This window comes from Hyperolius riggenbachi, chromosome 4 (genome assembly GCF_040937935.1).
Source record: "Hyperolius riggenbachi isolate aHypRig1 chromosome 4, aHypRig1.pri, whole genome shotgun sequence".
In the NCBI taxonomy this organism is placed as follows: domain Eukaryota; kingdom Metazoa; phylum Chordata; class Amphibia; order Anura; family Hyperoliidae; genus Hyperolius; species Hyperolius riggenbachi.
In genome coordinates, this window is record NC_090649.1 from 412,321,081 (window position 1) to 412,341,022 (window position 19,942).

The 19,942-nt window shown below is 45.2% G+C and overlaps 1 protein-coding gene across 3 annotated transcripts in view; it reads right to left on the minus strand.

Annotated features, from left to right (window-relative positions):
- Nucleotides 1–19,942, minus strand: part of VPS54 (VPS54 subunit of GARP complex) — a 128,834-nt gene that overhangs the window by 61,470 nt on the left and 47,422 nt on the right. For all 3 annotated transcript variants that reach the window (XM_068232366.1, XM_068232363.1, XM_068232365.1), the window contains 5 exons: nucleotides 15,444–15,829; nucleotides 8,986–9,112; nucleotides 8,791–8,898; nucleotides 3,913–3,968; nucleotides 185–281 (listed from right to left, as the gene is read on the minus strand). In XM_068232366.1, coding sequence (XP_068088467.1) covers nucleotides 185–281; nucleotides 3,913–3,968; nucleotides 8,791–8,898; nucleotides 8,986–9,112; nucleotides 15,444–15,829 — 774 coding nt within the window. The remainder of the gene's footprint in view (nucleotides 1–184; nucleotides 282–3,912; nucleotides 3,969–8,790; nucleotides 8,899–8,985; nucleotides 9,113–15,443; nucleotides 15,830–19,942) is intronic.

The window sequence follows — 19,942 nt, forward strand, 5'->3', positions numbered from 1 at the left end:
GCAACTCACACATTTTCTCTGAGATCTCAGGTATTGGGAAGTAAATTAAATGTCTTTAGCCGGGATGCAGATGGCAAAACAAATCTGATAGATCCAAATGTAAAACAATATTTAGATGGAGTTCTGCTTTAAGAAGGTTAAAAAAAACCTATACATAAATATAAAGTACACACACTCTCCTTACCTTGACTCTTTGAAGAAAAACTGTAAACTTTGAAAAAATATTCTGCAGCAGATCAAACCAATGTGAAAAATTCATCATCCGCATCTGATCAGCAAGTCTGCAACAAATCATACAGTCATTATGCTGGCTATGGATAGACTGTGATGACAAGAACAAATGTGTCAGTACTAATTATGGTAATTAACAAAAGGAAGCAGCTAATGACCAAGCATGACAAAAGAGGACATGCTGGGACTATTACAGCCCTGCATAGGAAACCACGCAGCCACAGGCACTTCCACGGCAAATGTAATATCATTTTTCCTTGTGTGTGTCAGAGATATGGACTGGTAAACGACAATCATGTGGCGCGCTGCTGGAAAGCAGAGGGTATGAATTGTGTGCTTGTGCCGACTTTCACATGATCAGAGGAGAAGTGAAATGGATGAAAGACAAGCTAAACCGATCCTCAAAACACATTCTGTATTCTCTTGTATCAGGTGTTCCATGTGCACAGCTGGTGTTAAATGGGAGCTTTCCTGACATTGTGCAACCTTCAAGTTGCATTTTAATGCCACATAATGACTCAAACATGGCGTTCCAAAGCAAGTACATGAAAGGGACACTTAAGTCAAACAAAAAAAATGAGTTTTACTCACCTAGGGCTTCCAATAGCCCCCTGCAGCTGTCCGGTGCCCTCGCCGTCTCCCTCCGATCCTCCTGGCCCCGCCGGCAGCCACTTCCTGTTTCGGTGACAGGAGCTGACAGGCTGGGGAAGCGAGTGATTCTTCGCGTTCCCAGAAACATTAGCACCCTCCATGCTGGTATATGATATATGCTATAGCAGCATAGATGGCGCTATTGTGGCCAGGAACGCGAAAAATCACTCGCGTCCCCAGCCTATCAGCTCCTGTCACCGAAACAGGAAGTGGCTGCCGGCGGGGCCAGGAGGATCGGAGGGAGACGGTGAGGGCACCGGACAGCTGCAGGGGGCTATTGGAAGCCCCAGGCGAGTAAAACTCATTTTTTTTTTGTTTGACTTAAGTGTCCCTTTAAGGCTTCCTTCCAGCCGTTGATACAAAAGCAACCAGTGTTGCTGAGCAGGGCACCACAAATACAGGTGAAAGAGTGGGCCGCCAGCCACTTAAACACAGGACAAAAGGCTTGGTTCAGATGAGTTTCTGTTGGACAGCTGTCAGTGGCGCGTGTAGCCGCTGCTAACTGCACATCTGGCTATCTAACCTGGGGAAGGGGTTACCTATTAATTGGGGGTACATCTGGCTAATTAACCTGGGGAGTGGGGCTACCTAATACTGGGAGAGCATCTGGTTATCTAAACTGAGGGGGGCACCTACCTAATACTGAGGGAGTATCTGGCCACCTATCCTGGGGAGGGGCTGCCTGCCTAATACTGTGGGCACATCTGGCCATCTATCTCAGGTAATGGGCTGCCTGCCTAATACTGGACTAAATGGTTTAAAGAGGCGCCCTGGTGGTATATAAAAGCGTTTAAAAGCAGTTTAAAACCGAGAAAAGGTTTGAGGTTGCTTACCTCAAGGAAGACAAATCTTTGTAGGGACAAAAGATTTTATTGGTAGCACAGGCAACGCGTTTCACGGGTCTAAGCCTGCTTCCTCGGGCTAATAGCAGTGCCAGGCCAATTAAAATAGCAAGCTAAGGGAGAGAGGCTCCCTTAGCTTGCTATTTCAATTGGCCTGGCACTGCTATTGGCCCGAGGAAGCGGGCTTAGACCCGTGAAACGCGTTGCCTGTGCTACCAATAAAATCTTTTGTCCCTACAAAGATTTGTCGTCCTTGAGGTAAGCAACCTCAAACCTTTTCTCGGTTTTAAACTGCTTTTAAACGCTTTTATATACCACCAGGGCGCCTCTTTAAACCATTTGGTGCATCCCTAACCCCGGGTAAGGGGCTGCCTGCTTATACCGGGGGCACAACTGGCTCTCTATCCTGGGGAGAGGGCAGCCTGCCTAATACTGGGGGCACATCTGGCTATCTATCCTGGGGAGGGGGCTGTCTCATACTGGATACATCTGGCCACTTAACCAGGAGAGCAGGGATACATCTAGCTATCTAACCTGGGAAGGAGAGGTACCTAACACTGGGGGAGCATCTGGCTATCTAAACCGTGGTGGACTTGCCTGATACTGGGGGCAAATACGGTAAAAGATCAGCTACGACTAGCAGTTGTTTGGGTCCCGGGGATAGGAGGTTCGGTTTAGGCAATTAGTGGGGAAGTGCAGTTAGGCATTAGGTGGGGAGAAGGGAGAGTTCAATTAAGAAAGGGAGCATTGTAAAATATCGGTCATATAAATGACTAATATTTTACTACTAGTTGCAGTACCCGGGGCCCAACTCAAGCAGTGCCACCACAATGTGTACTTCCGTACACAGGTTAGATAAAAGTCGTCATAAGCGAGCAACATCACGCCAACAACATTACCCCGGCAAAATTAAACAATGTAGATTAAACTATGCTGTTTAGACGATGCTGTCTACAATCACTGATATTCCAAACTATTATGTGGTTTAAATACTAGCAACTTTCTTAACAGAGAGTGTCATCCGATACGGCAATATCTGTCACTTGTTAGACATTTCAAATGACTTTTTTCTAGCATGTGTACAAGGCTTTACCCCCGTCATGGGCTTGTCAAATGTGACACAGATTCACGTTAAGGTTCTAGGTAAATATAGTTAAATTCAGATAAAAACATGCAGCTGTATTTAAAGTGTCCAACTGCTGTATTAAGATTGGACCTACATTATTGTCTGTTCAGCCTGCTACTGTACTTTCACATTCTACACGGCCTGAAGTACAATGGTTTAATTCATAGTCTAATTACTGCTGCTCGTCTGAAAGAAACTAATTCTCAGTAGGTCCTTATCTTACTAGTCATTTAATACTGATGCCAAGTTATTACCCATAAACCACAAAACTACATGGAGCTAACAGTTCAGCTTCTATGAAGCAGCTTATTCCCCAGACTATAGTTCTGTGAATGAGTAAGCGCTCTTAAATGCTTGTTCTCTATAACATCTCTATGACAGCGGCCCATTATAGCCACTAGCCGAGTGCAGTTTGTCCTTTGCATCCCCTCATTCGCTATTTTAGCGGTTTACTTATGGGAACAGAGGGGTTGGCTGGAGTTGGACTTTTAACTTTTTGTGATACAGCAGAACTTTTATAATATAACTGTACGCTTTTACACTATGTGGAGCTTCTGTTTGCACATACAGCTTTGGAGATACTGAAGGTGGATTGCCGGTGAGGCTGCGGAGTGGCCAATAACCCGGAGGTGAAAACGGGCCCAGAAGGCCGCGGCGACCGGTGAGTTTTTCCTTGAAGGGAGGGCTTTCTATTGATGTTATAGAGAACCAGCATTTAAGAGCGCTTACTCATTTATTCAAAGAACTATATTATTGATGGTGCACACATGCATGAGGAGTGCCCCACTGTTTTAATTCGTCCACTAAAGACGTTTGTATGGTTTAATGCTCGGCTAAGCTGGACTTTTTATCTATTTTGTGATATATTGCTCCGGGTACGAGTGCAGTATCTGGGCGCTAATTGGTATTGCCCAGACTGTCTGCCCAGCACTAATACAGATTATAACTCAGACATTTTGTGTCCCAGGGTACACTGTACAGAGATAGCCATGGAACTTCAGAACAATAGCTCTACGATGTTGGGAGGAAAAAAAATAAAAAGGACTGCAAACAACTACTTACTTAGTGACAACTTCAGAATCGATTTCATCAATTTGTGAGACTGTGCAAACCACACACTGCAAGGAAAACAGAAACATAACAAGTGATGTACTTCAGAAAACAAACATGTTAGATCTGCAAATAAGCAATAAACAAACAACTTATGGACCTCAACGTTAACCACTTCGGGACCGGCCGCCTAACCTCCCCTTAAGGACCAGGGCATTTTGCGGTGGAGGGGGGTGCACGCGTTTGGGGGGGGGGGGGGGGTCGGGCAGCCGGATCCCGTCTGTGGTGTGCTGGGCTGTGTGTCCCCCATGGAGGCAGGTGTCCCCCCAGTAGCTGGAAGCCATCACTCACCTTCCAGGCTCCAGCGATGAGCCGCAGAAGCCACCTCTTCTCCAGCCGGTGTAATGTCAAAGTGGGCAGCCCGGAAGCAGCCTTCCTCACTGAGTATCGCGCATGCTCAGTGGGAAGTTAGACATTTACCTGAAATATTTCTGCTTCCGCACCACGTACACTCCCGAAATTTTCAGGGCAGGGATGGGACCCCCAGATCTAGCTCTGTGTCGAATTGCAACCCCCGAGCCCTGCTAGTTCCCGAGATAAGTTTGCTGCAATCAGTCTCGAGAACCAGCGGGGCTCGGGGGCTGCAATTCAGCACAGAGCTAGATTTGGGAGTCCCCTCCTTCCCCTGAAAATTTCGGGAGTGTACGTGGTGCGGAAGCGGAGATATTTAGGACGTTTTATGTGGCTGCACAATTTAATGGGACGCAGGCTCCTACTGCGCATGCGGGGCTGCCCAATCTGCGGGGCTGACCATTCTGACACTACACTGGAATGTCCGCCCCAAATGACGCTCAGGTCGGGTCGCGGCTTGATGACGTCATCAAGCCGGGACCCGGCGCTGACGTCAGACAGAGCAGAGATGCCGGCCAGAGCGGAGGGGGGCGCCGATCGTCGCTGGAACAGCAGGGAGGCGAGTGGATCCTCTTCTTTTCCCCCTGCCGCCGCCGCTGTCAAAGTGATCACTACGATCTGATGGTGATCGTAGTGATCACGTGATCAGCAGCCATACGCGATGGCTGCTGATCACTGAGGGGAGATGCCAGCTGTCATATGACACTCCAATCGCGTCGGGCGCGGTTCTTTAGCGCGGACGTTGAATCAACGTCCGGTCAGAACGGTACCACCACCTGCCGGACGTTGATTCAACCTACGGCGGTCCCCAATAGTTTAAACGAAACAATGGTCAGAGGGGCTTAAAGTGGAAGTAAAGTCAAGCAAAGGAAATAGCCCATAATATAGCAAAATGAACACAGTGACCAGTCTTAAGGCCTTCCACTGTTTTGTATATGATATCAAATTAAGTATTGGTCCACTCCTGAAAGCAGCCAAATGCACCAAGGCTGGAAAGGATAAGAGTACTCCACTATTAGGTGAAACTAAACCTGACTGCTGATGCTATTGCATGTGGTGTTAACTCATCTCTGGTTGCTGCACTCCACGCTTTGCTCCACCTTCCAGAGACTTCCTTCTTCCCACCAGAAGTTCCTCTGTAAAGGAGGAAATCTCAGGAAAATGGAGTGCAGCGACCAGAGGTGGCGACATAGATGAGTTAACCCCACATGCCACGGCACCAGCAGTCAAGTTTTATTACGCCTTATCATCCTTACTCCCCTATACAAACATGAGGTATACAAAGGACCAATGTTGGCTGAGACAACATCTTCTGGTGCACATTGTCCATCGTGTCACATTATTATGACCACCAACTAGTTCTGACATCAGGGATGCACAACCAATGAATGAACGTCGTGTGCAGATTTTGTGGATATACAACGTGGGATGTTACTTATACCTCTCAGTAACAAATGGATGCACCTCAGTCTGCATGGATTCTAATACCTCTAAGAATGATACAGCATCTTACAGAGACACTCCTACAGAGTCCGGCTACCATCTGTGCTGCCAGTGGTGGTTAATCTGGATATTAGCAAGCGGTTATAATAATGTAACTTTACTGTGTAGTTCCAGCGTGCAAAGGAGGGAACATCATCACCATACAATCACTGAGAAAAATGTTACTCAATACATTTGGTATGTCTAGGTCCTTGTCAGAGAGACCAAGTTTTTGTCTTATGGACCTCTCGTCTCTTCATCAGGCACAGACAGGATTATAAACTATTTTGCAGTGGGAAATGACAAATATCTCGATCAGCATTTTTTCATTAATGCCTGGATCCCCATTTAGGAAGGTCTCTTACTTCCAGTCCCAAAAGGCTTCACCAAAATCAGGAAGTAAAGAGAAAGCCTATTCAGCAACAAAACATTATTGTCTCTAACTATTCCTACCTCCAAGACCCAACATATGAAGGTAGCACCCCAATAAACCATCTGTCCAAGCCCATTGTTTTGGTGTAATGTTGGACTTCACTCCTGTCATGTACATGTAAAAGTACTATATATATCACCCAAGTGTTCTTTCTTCAGTCACAGATGACACTACTGTGTCCATCCTCCTCATAAGCCATGTTGGATATTTCTCTGGCACCCTTTCAATAAACCTTGTTGGTAGTCAGATACAGCTCCCCTCTGTTATTCCTCCACATTACTTAGAACGTACCATTATTACTTAAAACCTGGATCAAATGCCTAACCCAGGGGTTCTTAAACTGGGTGCTGCGGTACCCTGGTGCACCTCGAGCATCTCCCAGGGGTGCTCCTGAATTCATCCCCATCCTTTGTGCATTGCCATCAGGTAATGATTGATATACAAAGCAACTGCATTACCCACCAGTTAACCTTAAAGGGATACTGTAGGGGGGTCGGGGGAAAATGAGCTGAACTTACCCGGGGCTTCTAATGGTCCCCCGCAGACATCCTGTGTTGGCGCAGCCACTCACCGATGCTCCGGCCCCGCCTCCGGTTCACTTCTGGAATTTCTGACTTTAAAGTCAGAAAACCACTGCGCCTGCGTTGCCGTGTCCTCGATCCCGCTGATGTCACCAGGAGTGTACTGCGCAGACACAGACCATACTGGGCCTGCGCTGTGCTCTCTTGATGACATCAGCGGGATCGAGGACACGGCAACGCAGGCGCAGTAGTTTTCAGACTTTAAAGTCTGAAATTCCAGAAGTGAACCGGAGGCGGGGCCGGAGCATCGGTGAGTGGCTGCGCCAACACAGGATGTCTGCGGGGGACCATTAGAAGCCCCGGGTAAGTTCAACTCATTTTCCCCTGACCCCCCTACAGTATCCCTTTAAGTCCCGATAGCTGTGGTTGAAGTTGGACATCAGAGGAATCGGGGTGAAATGGCAGATCAGTGTGCCTTGGCCTGGATAGGTAAGGAAATGTTTGTCCAGCTAATGGGGGACACCTACAATCTGGAGTGAGTGCTGAAGTGATGCGGCATAATTAAAGGGGGTGTTACTATCTGCAGTCACCATGTGGGGAAATGTCTATGTGCTCTATAAGTTTGACTCTTTATCCTTGTCATGTTCATTCAGCGGGGTGCTGCATAATGAGGGGTTACTGACTATTTGGAGGGGGTAATGCTGCCTATTGTTGTAGTCACTGACTATGGGGAAGGGGGTAAGTGACTACTTGAAAGGGGAATGCAGCCTAATAAGCATCATTAGCTACATTGGAAATGGGGGGGGGGGGGGGAGGGGGGCTAGCTGCCTAACAAGCATTTAGGTAGTAGTTTTAGCTGAGAGGTGCCTTTAAGAAATTTCAAAGCCATCAAGGGTGCCCTAACCCAAAAAAGTTTGAGATCCACTGGCCTAACCTTTCCTCACAAGACTTCCCGTATCACTTGTCTCCTCTATATCTTTCCTTTCTAATTTTCAGATACCTCAGACACTATCCTAATTATAGCCTCTGGTCTGCATATAGTGTACAGGATACAGAGGCACCAAAAGGATAAAAGGTAATCAAATGAACTTAAAAAACCAACTGGTTAAATAGAGGAGGCAGCGATGGTCTTACCACCGCTGCCTCCTGTGTTTAACCAGTTGTTTTTTTAAGTTCATTTAATTACCTTTTATTCTTTTGGCGCCTCTGTATCTTGTACACTATATTGAGTCCACCCTGGGTGGAGGGTTGTTACCCTATTTTTCTGTCTACAGAGAGCGACTTTTTATTCCTGAGTGGGGTCAGGATTGTTCTCCCCACCTGCCTATACAGTGGTTACCTATTGGTAAACCTGGTTTGTAAGTGGCTGGATAGTGTACTGGTTAAGGGCTCTGCCTTTGACATGGGAGACCAGGGTTTGAATCCTGGCTAGGTCAAGTACCTATTCAGTAAGGAGTTCAAGGCAAGACTCCCTAACACTGCAGGGTGGCCTCTTGAGCGCGTCCCTGTGGCTGCAGCTCTTGAGCGCTTTGAGTCTGACAGGAGAAAAGCGCTATACAAATGTTTGGATTATTATTATATATTATTATATATTATTTTAACTTCTCATTTATTTGTTGTCCACAAGACGCATTACACTATTGGGGCTCTTGGTGTCCCTCTGCTTTATTCTGGTCTGCATATGATCTCCCTTCATCTTCTGATCCACTCTCTACACTTGCAGCAACCCTAGACTTCTCACATGCTCCTTCTTGTGTCTGTGTCTCCCTTCCAAAACTATTGCCATTCTGCCATTCTCCAACCCCTGAAACCTTCAAGTATAGCCTATTCCTGTACCTATTCTGACACAAAACGTATATATTTTACATTTTTTTATGTACACAAAAGATCTTAGCACTATATAATCAGCTAAGCCATTTGTAATGTTGTAGATTCGTTTTATAAATGTTTTACATATATCTGTGCCATGTGATTGTGTCAATGCTAGTAATGGCATACAGTCCTAATGAGTAATACTGTTAGAGTAGTAATAGAGTTGAATACCTGTTTTATAATGTTTTTTGCTGTTACCATCATTTCATCAGCATAGATCTCAAAGAAATCCAATTTCCGAAGTTTTAACAGACCAAACACCAATGACAGTAGTCTCTCCTGTTACATACATAAAAGGATTATAGTTAATATGGTGACATCTATACTTTTATAGCTATAGCTGTTGTATTAAATCTGCCCACACACCTCCTCGATGACCTGGCAGTCCTCATCAAAGGGTCGGTTTAAGTCACTTTGAGCATATGATGTGAATTCTGCAATGATCATTTTATCGATAAGCTTTTCCAGTTCACAGAGTTGTGACCCGAGATGCCTGTGAAAGTTAACAAAATGTACACAGAATAAACATAAGCCAAATGTCTCATAACATACAGAGGCCAATCTCAATGGCTCCGGGGAACATCATGAAGCAGAAAGCAAGCTTTACCAGCAGATGAAACAATTCTTGCCAGAGGCTGTCTGTCTCGGATGCATTGTTCGGTACTGTGTTCTGTAACTTACTATCACATGCACACGACTCCCACTGACAATGGTCGAGCTTATGTGACCTGACAAATTCCCCATTCACCAATTCAAATTGCCAGAAACTAAATTCAGACAGCGGATATTGATACCTTCTCCAGGAACCAGATGTAGTGTAAATAATTAGTCGTCAAAATTTAAGGGGCGCACTGAACGCAAGCCTTCACTATTGACATATGTTCTGTGCAGCTCTTACTTGCTATCCACAATTCAGTCACAGCTCCTCATGTGCCAGTAAAACTGCTTATGCCTGTTTTTGGACAGCTAGGTGGGAAAAAAAAGCTTTAAGTCAAAATCAAGACCTGTATTGAATGTAGGCTCACTGGGCAAACAAGAAATTATACATTATACATCACGTTTCCTTTCCTGCATTCCCTAGAAATCTCTGACCTACAAGCCTTCCTTGACAGTAAACCCTGTCTCCTTTCCTGCTGTGTACAACCAATGAGAACATAATTGCTGGAAGTTGGGGTGCTCTGACTAATTGTGGATGACAGGATAGAGAGGGGCAGAACTCCAAGCCAGAACGCTATTCCTTGTAGGCCTGAGATTTGTAAAGGCTCCCTTGCACACAGGAGAATATCTGCAGTGAGATAAATATAATAAAGGGCATGTTGTACCTTTTGTAAAGCCTATAAGACATGGGAAATATGGCTCAGCAGATTTCAGAAAAAATAAATAAATTGCTGCAGTAAGATTTCAGTACTCTGTAACAGTGCCATCCACTGCACAGAGCCAAATAGATCTGTATCTGTTCACTATGGTAAGAGGTTTCTGGTGGGGCATGTACAATGCCTGAAACTGAAAACACAGAGGTGTAAAAACACAAACGCAGTAAACTGAATAAAAGACTGTGGCTGGATAGTGTAATGGTTAATGTCTCTGTCTCTGACACAGGAGACCTGGGTTTGAATCTCCACTTTTCCTGCTCAGTATTCAGCACCTATTTAGGAGGAGACCTTGGGCAAGACTCCCTAACACTGTTACTGCCTATAGAGCGCATCCTAGTGGCTGCAGCACTGGTGCTTTGAGTCCGCCAGGAGAAAAGCGCAATATAAATGTTATTTGTATAATGAACAAGCAGCAGATCATCAAGAGTAGAGTCATTGTGTATTGGTCTATGGTACTGGTTCACCAAGATATAAACAGGTGCTCTGTAAATCTTTTGTTTCCCCAAGTCCAACCCATAGAGCCACATTAATCCATCCCCCGCAGCACAGATGGTTAATTTAGCCAGAAACCACTGCTGTATACATGTAGTATTAGGAAGGCTAAATGAATAGGGTATAGGCACACTGTGAGCCAATGGGTCTGCATGTAAGATTTGTTTTCAGGGACACAACAGAACAATCTGCATACAGTATTCACCCACTGAGCAGAAGTGATGCATCATGGGAGCTCGCTTTTGCTCACTTTAAGCTGAATAGCTGCAATAGCATTTTGTTTTAAGAAGGTAATTGAATATTTACGTTCTGGAGAGGAAGCTCGTCCGGGTCACATGGTTCCACTGACACTCTCCATTTCCTTTCAGTAGAAAGGGCAGATGTGTGCAGAGGCTGTGGGCTAGCCGAGACCATCCCTGCGATGGACATTTAGAAAGCTCCCTGCTCTGCACAGGGTTGCCACAAGGGTGGTGAATGCATTCATGTATGAATTCCTCTGATACACTGTGTTGGTGTGGTGACGTCAGCACTGTGGGTGAAAGTGGAATAAGTCGCTGTTTTCAGCTTTTGGTTGACGTGATCTTTTGTGAGCATCTGAAATGTCCGGCTTAAAAAACTGTGGCCTCCTGGACAACATGACTTGTAATTGCTTTGGCAGTACAGTATTGATTGAATAAGTCTGCCTTCCAGCAAGAGCACATACTGATAAAAGGAGAAACATCTGAAAAGGAATCAAATTGCCCAAGAACAAATAAAAATGGAGGTCAGAAAGTACACAAAAATGAAGTGTAACCTGACAATCTCCCTCATGTCGCATAAAGCTTAGAAGTCATGCCAGTGAAAGTCTGGCCAAAACTTGTATTTCAATCCTGGTTAGAGACGGAGAAGGTTACAACCACGGTCAAGTTTTCATGTCTCTTTGGGTTCTTGTTTATCCAGTTATTTTATATGCACAATTTGTAACACTTTAAAACACTGAGGCCAGTTTCACACTACAAACTGGCGGTAGCATTGCAGTGTGGCGGGTGCGCTGCACCGCATCCCACCGACAGAAACAGGCAGTTAGTTTGTGGTATTCCCTGTCTGGCCACCTGCCAAGCAGGAAGTGGCGCGCGCTTTGCGGTCACTTCCAGCTTCAGGATATGCAGAAGTGCACAGAAGCGTATTGTAAAAATGCGCCTCCGCACTGCAACATCGCTATGTCAACTCTTTAAAAAATGGCCGCAGGACGCCGCGAATCCCGCACGGTAACGTAGTTCTGCGCTACCGTTAGATTAGGGACTTCAGGCGCAGCATACCGGAACGTGGGAAGTATGAACTTTCCCATTGGGTTTAATTAGGCTGTGGTAGCCGCACCGCACCAGTGTGAAAGGGCCCTCAATGTTAACCTCTGAAATCACTCATTGCTCCTCAAAGTGGGTTCACAATCTATTGTCACTACTTCCCTCATGGCCAAAATGGCCAATTAACAGGCGTCAGAACACTGACATGGTTTTTAATCAAGGTCTGAACCCCATCTGGAAAATTCACTCAGTTTATCTAGCAGTGACTATAGTCCAGGGGTAGGGAACCTATGGCTTGGGAGCCAAATGTGGCTCTTTTGATGGCTACATCTGTCTCACATACAAATTAGTAGGGGTTGATTCCCTAAGCTACACTGCTCAAGCAGCGCAGCTTAGTGTGGCAGCGCAAGTAAAATTTTCAAAGTAGGCACGCTACTGCTGTAGCATGAACTACTAACTTACTTGCGCTCCCCCCAAAATGAACAGCTGCTCCAATTGTTCCACTCTGGATCCTGTCAGGTCCAGTGACTTTGTAGGACGTGATCCCTGCACTTTGATTGGCCCAATAGGCTGCCTGTCACTTAGCCAAAGTGAGTCAACCCCCAAGTCATCTAGCTAATTGTACAAGCTGTTAGTCTGTATTTCACCTGTCTGGCTCTCGGGGAAATTGCTGATGTTGCTGAAACCCAAGAGAAGCTGAAGACGTGTCTGGCACTTCCGCTGTCCAGCGGATCAACTGTATACAGATAACCATGGCAACAGGGATGTGAGCCCTCTACTGCGCATGCACACTGTCCCAGTTTGAAACATATTGTATGGCTCTCACAGAATTACATTTTAAAATATGTGGCGTTTATAGCTCTCTCTGCCAAAAAGGTTCCTGACCCCTGCCATAGTCACAGAGTACCCCCATGGATGTAAATGGACTCTCATGTACAGGTACATCAACAAGCTCTGTGTACTGAGATAAATGCCCCACTCACCAGCAAACATATCAACCAGAACTTGTGGTTAAACCATACAGCACAGAGACTGGGTGTAGGATGAGTGCAGTGTGGGGACTGAGCAATCAGTGTACTGACAAATACACAACCTGCAGGAAAACTGAGCTGGACAGAATAGCTCTCAAATATGCTAGCTGCAATATGATAACTGATAAAATCAACCAATGCCCTGCTCGACAGGAAGTATGTCACTGGGATTCCTGGCTTCCCGCTGTATTTGCGTCGTTCCTTCATTGACATCCATGCATTCCACCACCGCTGTGTCGCTGTGGAAGTCCGAGGGTAATGGACAGTTGACTTTGCAGCGGATCGCCGGCTGAACAGAAACTTTGGACGTGAAGCTGTAAATGTACTAGGCCCCACACACTTTCATTGCTATTGTGTTACTCTGCGGTGCAGAAATGCAATGAAAATGTCTACGTGTAAAAGGGGTCTATAGGACACCTGAACTGAGAGGCATATGGAGGCTGCCATATTTCTTTCCTTTAAACAATACAATACCAGTTGTCTGGCGTCCCACTGATCTTTCACGCATCAGTAATGTCTGAATCACACCCTGAAACAAGCATGCAGCTAATCCAGTCAGACTTCAGTCAACCATCCGATCTGCATGCTTGTTCAGGATCTATGGCTCCTTAAAATATTAGAGGCAGAGGATCAGAAAAAAAACAGCCAGGCAATGTGTATTGTTTAAAAGGAAATAAATATGGCAGCCTCCATATCCCTCTAACTTCAAGTGCCCTTTAAGAGGTAAAAGCCCAGAACCTAAAGTGGTAAAATTAGGGCCAAGTACTGAGGAAAGACTGACTGCAATGATCTGATAAAATTATCATGGATTTAGGGCTGAATGTAAATGACTCTCATTTAAAGCAAACGTGAACTGTCACAAGTCTCTTTAAAGTGTAACTGTCGGGCATAAAATCAAAAATCAATTCTTTATTTTTATCTGACAAACAAGTAATAAGGATGCTAACCAGGCAATACAAAAGTTAAAATCAATATTACTTTTCTTGTTGATAAATTATCATTTCCCAATTTACCTAACTCTTATTTGGTTCACACAAAATTTGGTACACAAAAGAGAAGTTGCAGGGCAAGCTGGGTTGTCCTTTTTTGCTTCTCTATTTCCCCTCAGACTCAACTAATGCAGCCTGATGGGCTGAAGCCTCTTTCCCTCCTGTTTTCCCCTCCCACACCTCTGTTCCTCTCTGATTGGCCAATATTTCTCATTCTGAGACAATGCACTTTCCATAGTGAAGGGCGGGCAAAGCAGGCAGAGGAGAGTAGGGCAGGAAATGACATCAGGATTGGCTTAAAAATAGCCACAGTTAATATGGGAAATGCTAAGAATGATTTTTTTTCTTTTTTTACTGTAGAAAAATCACTAAATAATGTGGGCAGTGCAATACATATGGTATGTAAGTAGAGCAAGTATTTATCTACTTATATATGTGGGGGGGTTTTCTGAGATAGTATGGCTGACAGCTCCTCTTTAAGCGAAGATATCTCTCGTAAAATCAACATATGACACTTACCTGTCATTTTTGCCACTATTAAAGCTCCCATTAATTATTTCTGACTCATGAAACTTTTAAATCTACATGCTTAATATGGCGCCGATACCAGCATAATTGCAGTTACACCCTGTGCATGAGCTCATATTCTTTATTTGCATGCGCGGTACTAGCAGCCTCAAGGTGATACAAGGCAGTGTGGCTGGGGGGTGGGAGGGGAATAGGAGAGAGAAGAAAAGGCAGACTCTTATGGAGTAATAGATTCTACTGCCCATCAGTGGCATTATATAAGGTATGGAAGAACAGGAGAGAGACAAGCTGACACAGCAAGCACTGAAAGGTTTGTGAAAGTCAGAGGAACAACTCAACATACAGTATTTAGTTTAAAAATCCAAACTCGGTTATAGTACAGTTTAACTGTATTCACATGCAAAATGAAATAATCGCATAAAGTAAAATTCTGGATGAGGAATTTATTTTTTATTTATTTTTATTTTTTTTACTGTGTCTGGAGTGGCCCAAAAAAATTTTGAAAATACAAAATGCTAGAATAAATTTTGGGTTATCAGTAATGAAAACACACCAATAGATGGCGCCATTGTATTGAATGATCAATAGACAATGACCTTCAAATCCTTCCATGGCATTAGGACTGTGGGCAGGATTAAAGAGAACCCGAGGCAATCCTAAAATGAGATACTTCCAAAGCAGAGGAAAGCGTCTGGATCCTCCAGAGGCTTCCCACGTCCTCTTCCAGACCACCGCCTCTGCTCACCACCGCTCTCCTCTTCATGCACAGGTGCGGCCATACTTGTGCAGGCACGGTAAAACTGCGCTTGTGCATAAAGAGCAGCGCAGCCACGTGACATATCCAAAAAGCTCTTGTCAGATCTATTCCAGGGGTCTATGCGTGACCTTGATGGGAGGCAGGATCTAGAGGCTTCCCTCTTGTCAGGTAAGTATCTCATCTTTCTTTTAGATTCACTCTAGGTACACTTAAAGAAAATAAAGATTATACATTCACCTGGAGGACTGATGCGGTTCCCAGAATACTGTATTACCAACTGCCTTCAGCAGTAGAGGAGACAGGTACACTAGAGGCAAACTACAATAATCCCAAAGTCATGTTAGCTTTGGACAATCTGGCCAGATACTTACCGAAAGCTGTGAATGCCCTGAAGCTCTTGCTGTAAGACTTCTTGCGTCGTTGCTATTAAGTCCAGAGCCCCAACAAAATCCGAGGTTGAAAGCAGCAATTGTACAGTGGGCTGAGTCTGGTGCACCGTAGCCATTAATTTCAGTTTATTATAGAGTTTAATGCAGTTATTCCTAGAGAGGGCTTGGCGAAGGATTTGTAGAGAACCCTCGCACATCACTCGGTCTATCTGAGAGATCTTGTCCCGCAGCATGGTAACCGCCTGGGAGGTCTTCCTGAGGTAGTCCTGCAGCTCATGCTGGGAGGTCATAGCGTGGAAGAAGGCCTCAGAACGCAGTGAGATCTGGTGTGCAATATTTACTTCAACAATATCCAAGTAGTGGCTCAGCTAGAGACGGGCAGCAAACAGAGTGAAAACAAATGATTATTAATCCACAACCTTAATTTATCACACACAATAATGACAGTGTGTATAACTATTGACTGTGTGCTGACCAGGACTATAGGATTCCTGAAGACCTGAACAAAACGTAACCTAGCATTATTCCAAGCAGGGAGAAAAGAGATCCGGGCACAAGCTCTGCAGTAGAGTGACACCTTTATTCCATCCCCATACACAAAGTGAGAGTTATGGCCCATACTCATGGGCTACAATTGTCGCCGCAACAATTGTAGCCCGTGGATAAAATGTTTGATCCGAGTATAAGCCGGGGGTAGAAAATGCTACAACAACGGAGCAATCACCCACCAGCCGCCAAGTACCATTGTAAGCATGTACACAGTTTCAGTCTTCAGACACACTAAAATAACCTCAGGAGGACAAGGATTCCACTCTCCAAAGCTATATAGATATTTGGCATATTTTTTAATAAATAAATCAGATTCTGTATTGCAAAGTCCAGCAAAGTATGCAGGCTGGATCATCTCCCATTATAAGTATGCTGCCAAACATCTCTCACTGTAATGTTCAGTAAGCACTAAATCTAAAGTGATTTAATCATACAGCCATTTAATGTGACCCTAGAAAAAGAAAAATCTCACACGGCACACAAACACAAATTCAACCCCAGCATATGCAGTACAGCACAGCTCCTCTCTGATACAGCACAGCTCCTCTCTGAGTTAATGTTATCTGCGGTGCAGCTCACCCCCGAGTGCTCCCTCTGCCACATGCGGGTGTAGAATTGTGCAGACTCACCTCTGAGTCCATTCCTCACAGCCAGTCATAGATACGAGACTCCGGCAGGCAGCGTGGATGGGAGATCGAACGCTATGCAGCTATGTGCTTCACTGACGGGGGGAACAGCGGGGAGAAGTTAAAAGCAAGATCGCATCCTCTGATGAACGGTGGCAGGTAGAAAGGCCCGTGGGAAGCCGAAAACTGCATACATCGTTCCCCTCTGGTGAGAGGTCAGCTGGCAGGGAGAAAGACTCCCCCGCATATGGGGTAGGGAGCACTCCGGGGGTAGAGGCGGGGAGGCACTGGGGGTAATTCAAAGTAGAGGCTCGAGTATAAGCCGAGACACCCACTTTTGGGCCACTTTTTGGGGTCCAAAAACTCAGCTTATAATAGTATATACGGTACTCAGATTCTCCTATGAGAAGCTGGACTAGTCCAAAATCTGTCAGATTTGTCAGATTTTATATTTTCTGCCCCAAACAAAGTGAAAAAGTACATGAAAAATGTGTGTGTGTGTGTGTGTGTGTGTGTGTGTGTGTGTGTGTGTGTGTGTGTGTGTGTGTGTGTGTGTGTGTGTGTGTGTGTGTGTGTGTGTGTGTGTGTGTGTGTGTGTGTGTGTGTGTGTGTGTGTGTGTGTGTGTGTGTGTGTGTGTGTGTGTGTGTGTGTGTGTGTGTGTGTGTGTGTGTGTGTGTGTGTGTGTGTGTTTTACACTATGGCCCTTAGTTATGAATAAAATGCCCTTTAAGTTGCCAGCAAGCATGAAAATACTGAGAATAATTTTGAGGGTACTATTTGCCCACCTTTTTATACATTTTTCATTAGTAGAGTGCTGAAAATGTGGGTGTTTTTTTTTTGTTAAAAACGGAAGTTGAAAAATCATATCCTAGGAGAAGAGTGAATAGGGATGATCAATGAGATGCAATTCATTTCTCCTTACATTTAACGTTAATGTTAATTATATGCAACTTGAAACTGGACCAATCAGAATAATTTCCTGTCAGTTTTTATTGGTCCAAGTTCAAGCTACACAACATTTGCATGATTTCTGAATGCAAGGAGAAATTATTTGCATCATATTGATCATCCCTAAAAGTAAATTGAACAAGGGCCTATGGTTCATTAAAGTTTTCCCCTGAGTTTTCTCACGGGAGAAAGTTTCTCATATTGGCCTCGATTTACTAAGCATTACCGTATTCAGTAATGCAGAAAACAGATGATTTTTACTGAACATGTAGTAAACTGTCAATTTACCAAGGACTGTTACTGCATGGAAAAGTAAAATTACCGACTTGTGCGGCAAATACCTCAAGAAATGTCAAGAAATGCCAATTCACAAAGATTAGAGCATGTGGTCAAATAAGTAAAAATGTTTTACTCCAGCCTGGTAAACAAACAGTGTGTAACCAGCAGGCAGTAAGGCAGATAAGTTCAGCACGGAGGGGGGGGGTGGCACTAGAGGAAAGTCCCGGCTACTGCACTGACAGTGTTGCTGACACTTGGCTGTGAGGGGACCGCACAGTACCCAGCAGCCGCACACTCACCCCAAATTCTTGCCAGCAGCCAGGTCCTTACAGGACCACTATCGCAAAAAATCTAATTCAAAGTACATGTTAACACATACAAATAAGAAGTGCATTTCTCCCAGAGTAAAATGAGCCATAAATTACTTGTCTACCATCTTGCTGTCACTTACAGTAAGTAGTAGAATTATGACAGAACCGACAGGTTTTGAGCTAGTCCATCTCTTAACCTCCTTGACGGTTATCCCGAGTTCAGCTCGGGGTAACCTGCGCAGGAGGATTTCTCAGGCCCCGCTGGGCCGATTTGCATATTTTTTTTTTTTGTTACAAGCAGCTAGCACTTTGCTAGCTGCTTGTAACACCCGATCGCTGCCGCTCTCCGCCGATCCGCCGCTATCCGCAACGTTGTGCCGCCCCCCCCCCCCCCTCCAGACCCCTTGCGCAGCCTGGCCAATCAGGGCTAGGCAGCACTGAGGGGTGGCCCGGGATTCCCTGTGACGTCCCGACGTCCATGACGTCGGTGACGTCATCCCGCCCCGTCGCCATGGCATACTCTGATCGCCGAAGGCGATCGGAGTGGGTGGGGGGATGCCGCCGCTCAGCGGCTATCATGTAGCGAGCCCTGGGCTCGCTACATGATTTAAAAAAAAATATATATATATATATATATAAAAAAAAAGTTCCACGCTGCCTCCTTGCCGGATTTTTTAGACCGGCAAGGAGGTTAATAGGGGATTCTCAGAATGGCCTTTATTCTTTATAAAGACACTCCCTGAAAAGGATTTATAAAAAAGATGCTGGCCAGCTTCCCTGCTCGTTTCACACTTTTTTTTGGCAGTTGGACGGAGCAAATGCCATTCACTTCACTAAGTGGAAATAAAGAATACTCTGAGAACCCCCATGAGGAAATGGGCTACTCTAAAATCTGTCAGTTCTGTAATATTTAATTTCTACTACCTACTGTAAGTGACAGAAACATAGAAGAAAACTAATTTATTGCTCATTTTATTCTGGAAGAAATGTACTTCTCTGAATGTGTTTACATGCATTATAAATTTTACAATCTTCATTATAGTGGTCCTTTAACCTTGCAGTGATCCCCGACGCCCAGCAGTCTCATCAGCCAGAAATCACTGAGTATAGCAAGCACCCAGGAAGGAAAATGTTGATGTGCTATGACTTCTGATACCTCTGAACACTCAGGTACTCCCAAGTATCAGTCCACAGTCAATCGGTCAGCACCATCTAGAAGTAAAACAAGTTATTTATTGTTTATTGGACTTAATAAAGAGCTTGTTTTACGCCTGGATGGTGCTGACTCCTCATCACCCACGACCAGCAAGGAATGGCAACCCTCTTCCCCTCCTGCCTCCCACCGGCCGTCCACCTGCTCAGGACAGAGGCTGCCTGCTAACTCCTTTTCACACAGATTTAGACTTCAATCAGCAATTTACCAAATATTGGACGCATTCGCCAAATCTTAAAGGACTTATGAGGCGAAATGTAAAAAAAAAAGTTCAGTACCTGCACCAAATTTAAATGCACGGAGGACGCCATCCGCGTCCTCAGTGTAGTTCCGCCGGTTCCCCGCTGTTCAATCTACCCCACGCTACAGGCTGTTTCCTGTGCGGGGATCGGGGGGAGGCCCTAGAGCTGCGCAGCTGCACTCGCGTCTATGCGGACTGCGCAGCCGCGGCAAGCTCTGGCGGCCATTTTACATGAGGCATGAGATCCCGACCTGGGCCGTGGGGTCGGGAGCCGGCCCGGGGGGAGATTGAACAGCGGGGACCCAGCGGAACT